The sequence below is a fragment of the Cyprinodon variegatus genome, unplaced genomic scaffold (genome assembly GCF_000732505.1).
Source record: "Cyprinodon variegatus isolate N-32 unplaced genomic scaffold, C_variegatus-1.0 Scaffold1093, whole genome shotgun sequence".
Lineage (NCBI taxonomy): Eukaryota > Metazoa > Chordata > Actinopteri > Cyprinodontiformes > Cyprinodontidae > Cyprinodon > Cyprinodon variegatus.
The window spans coordinates 60,254-63,788 of NW_015151546.1; the positions used below are offsets into that span (position 1 = coordinate 60,254).

Here is a 3,535-nt window from a genome sequence, read left to right on the forward strand (position 1 = left end):
ACACCATTATATCTCTATTTTTGAACCAGATTCTCCCAAAGCTATCATCAATAATATGCCAATATGATTTTATTATTTTGGTCTGTTATAAAACCGGCTTGTTTTTAGTTTAGAATATCTCAGTATCCAATTTAATTTGCTCTTTTTTATGTGTAGGGCTGCAAATATTGGTCATTTTGCTAAATAATAAATCTGTCAATTATTTTTTTAAATAATCGATTAATAACAGAATAGCAAAAGAAGATGCATAGATTTTTTTTTGTTTTACAGTATCTAAACCCACTGAATCTAAAAATGTGCCACATAAAAAGTTGTGGATAGGATCTACTGACTCACAGAAAGGTTGTTAGAGTCTCTCTATTCCAGTTAACCATTAATCTCTAACTAAAAGTGGTTGAAGATCATTTCAATAACCTTCACAATCAATGTGATTAATTGGTTAACCCCTACTTAAGTTAATATTCACATAGGGCTAAATAAAATTGATTTTAGGGATTTGGGTATTTTTACTTTAAGCTGTCATTTGTTGATTCTGAAAACTCAATCAGCCATTAAAAACTAAAATGTTTATTTAGATTATTTTAATTAAAAATGAAAGCTACAAAAAAAAAGAAACCCTGAATGGTCTTCAAAACATTTCACTCTCAATTATCACATGTTCAAATAAAAAGGTTAGCATGCTTCGTGAGAGGATGTGTAGGAATTTTATTAACAGCGCCTCACAGAAATGTCACCTGGATTAAAAACACAAAAACCGCCGGGACAACCAAGTCATGCAAATTAGTGTCGTTTTATCTCCCGATAAATCGTCTACGATCAAATGAATATCTGTTTATGAAGTTTTGTAAACAGGCACAATCTCTATTTAGAAATCACAATGCCATACGAAGGTTTTTTTTCTTCTCCACTAAAGGTGTGGATTTGTTTTGAAAGTTAGTGGATATAAAAGAAGAAAACAGAAATGATGTAAACACTTCATCAACACAAGCCACTGATGTTATGAAACGGACGCTTCCGATGGAAGGTGACGTTTAATGGTGCAGGTCAGGTTAGAACCGCTGTTATTTAATAAAGATCCAAACAAACAGGTCTGCTAGAATCACTAATGCTTTGGAAACCGCAAAACTCCAATTCACACTTTTTTTTTTTATTCTTTGTCCTTAAAAGCTTTGGTTGCAGAAGATATTTCTGGTGATAAAAGAAAAGCAATAAAAGCCACAAACAAAATGGTGTCAAACAAATGTTATGACAAGGCTGAGGTTTTTTTCTGTTTACATTTTTAATTTTATACCAAAAAAATCAGAAAAATGGTGCTACAATCCAATAAAAGCTGTGAAGCTTCTCTGCTGAATTTCACACCGAGTCAAAGAGGAGGGGTTCAGGAAAGGTGTTTGTGTAGTGGCGTAATTACCTGTCAAATAGGGCCCCAACCTCAGCATTGTTCGCCCTGTGTATTCAATCACAATGTGTTATTACAATGTCATTACACAGATGGACAGTACAGCATCCTGTCTGTGAGCTGATCTCTACATGTAGGCCATGCTTAGATATGATCCTCAGATCAACACTGCGCTCAGCTCCATCTGAAATGAGTCCTTTTGTTGCTTCCTTTACATTTCATCTGAACCAGAACACCGTTAGGGGTTAAAAGCTTAAACCGGAGCTCTGCTAAACATTACAGGGAGCTTTATAAAATCTTTAAAACACCATCATTTTCTGTTTTTCAACAAGCAGAAGATGTCAGAATTTAAATGTATATTTGAAAACAATAACCTATGGATCCACTGATAAGTGAAAAATCCCTCCATGTCTGATGGGGTCTCAGTGCTGCTGCCTTAAAGAGGAAAACATTTAAATAGTTATTAAGCTGTGGCTCCTTTGCTGTGCTAAAATAAAGGGTCTAAGCAGTGATACAGGATTAACTTTAGAATCCTGGAGTTCATCTAAAGCTAACGGATCTTATCCATCTACTAATAACTACTTAATAAGCAGCCATTTTCTTTAAACTGGAGTTTTCACTTGAGGGTCTTTCATGGAGGGCTAACTTTAGCAAAACCTGTTGATTGTTTTTGTTTTTAAAGTAGCAGATTGATTAATTGATATGTGAAAATTTTCTTACAAATCAGATTTTCTCTTTTATCAAAAGGATCCTTTCATAAAGTGAAAGGCAATTTTTTTTTATTTACAATATGAGGAATTTAAAAAAAGGGCGCATTATTACATTTGACCTATTTATTGTGCTATCTATATTAAATACTGACCGAATAAACAAAAAATATTATTTCTTACATATTATTCAGTCAGTTGGATTTTTAAAATAAAACAAAACGGGAACCTTATAGGTTACTAAATTAAAAAGAGATAAACTATGTTAAACTTTTACATTTCCACTAAACTAACATGAAAAACAAAAAATTAAGATGCAGGGTTAAGATGCAGGGTGTTTCGCTCTGACACGATGTCAGACTATCTACCTCTTTGTTTTAATGGAGGGGACGGACGCTCTTTGTTTTCAGTTCAATGCAGCAATCTGGATTGGTTCAATTCGCTGCTGGGAGAGACTTTTTTCTGTAACTGTTTTAACATCTGGTTCCATTAGCTTTCAGAGGAATGCTTAAAACTTGGCTCCATGGAAGCCATTAAAACAAAAAAGCCTTTTTTCCCCCTCTACCATGTCTTCTTCATGTTACGAATGTTTTGCAGATCTGTCTATTCTCAAATCCTCACCTTCCAAGCAGAACAGAGGAAACGGTGCTGCTTCACCATGCAGCACAGCTAAAAGCACTTATTTAGGGGATAACGCCTAGAGTTTATGGAGTGTTTATATTTACTAACAGAACCAAATTAAGCAAATTCCAAATCTTTGGTGCAATTAAAAAGGGTAAACAATCCTTACTGGACTCTGGATTGATTCATGTTTCTGCTCTTTCTGCTACTTTTTTTCCAAATATCAGCGATGCGCCTCTTAATAAAGAACTGTGGCGCCCTCTGCTGGATGGTGACAACGGTAAAAACCACTGAAGGAAATTGCTTCTACCCAAATATTACCTGTTGATGTAACCATTAACCTTATAAACCATCATTTGATATTTAAACATGTTGATTATTTGTTCACACCCCTAACTTGAACACCTGAATCAAAAGCGGACCTTAACCACCAGGTGTGGTCCAGCAGAAAACATCTTAACAGTTTAGTCTGCACTAATTAAAGTAAAAAAAAAAACAAATCCAATTGTTGTATTTTTAATTAGTTCTTTGATCTAACAGAGGTTGAATTTAAAGGGACAATAAACTTGAGCTTCAATGAAATTATCAAGAGAAAAAAAGGAATGTGCAGTGATCCCAACTAGAGCTGCAACTAACGATTATTTTGCAAATCGATTAATCCGTCAATTATTTTTTCGATTAATCAATTAATAATCGTATGGCCAAAGGTTTTTTTCTTTTCTTACAAAAGTAAACCAGGTGGAACTAAAACTTTTCCACTTTAGGAATTCTGCATAGAGCATGTTTATCTTAAATGCAAAATGTTTAT

General features: G+C 34.0%; 1 protein-coding gene across 4 annotated transcripts in view; it reads right to left on the minus strand.

Annotated features, from left to right (window-relative positions):
• LOC107101420 (retinoic acid receptor RXR-beta-A) overlaps positions 1 to 3,535 on the minus strand; it is a 21,360-nt gene that overhangs the window by 6,686 nt on the left and 11,139 nt on the right. For 2 of the 4 annotated variants that reach the window (XM_015400320.1, XM_015400321.1), the window contains one exon: positions 1,412 to 1,447. The exons of the other annotated variants lie outside the window; for them this stretch is intronic. In XM_015400320.1, coding sequence (XP_015255806.1) covers positions 1,412 to 1,447 — 36 coding nt within the window. The remainder of the gene's footprint in view (positions 1 to 1,411; positions 1,448 to 3,535) is intronic. 4 annotated transcript variants of the gene reach the window in all.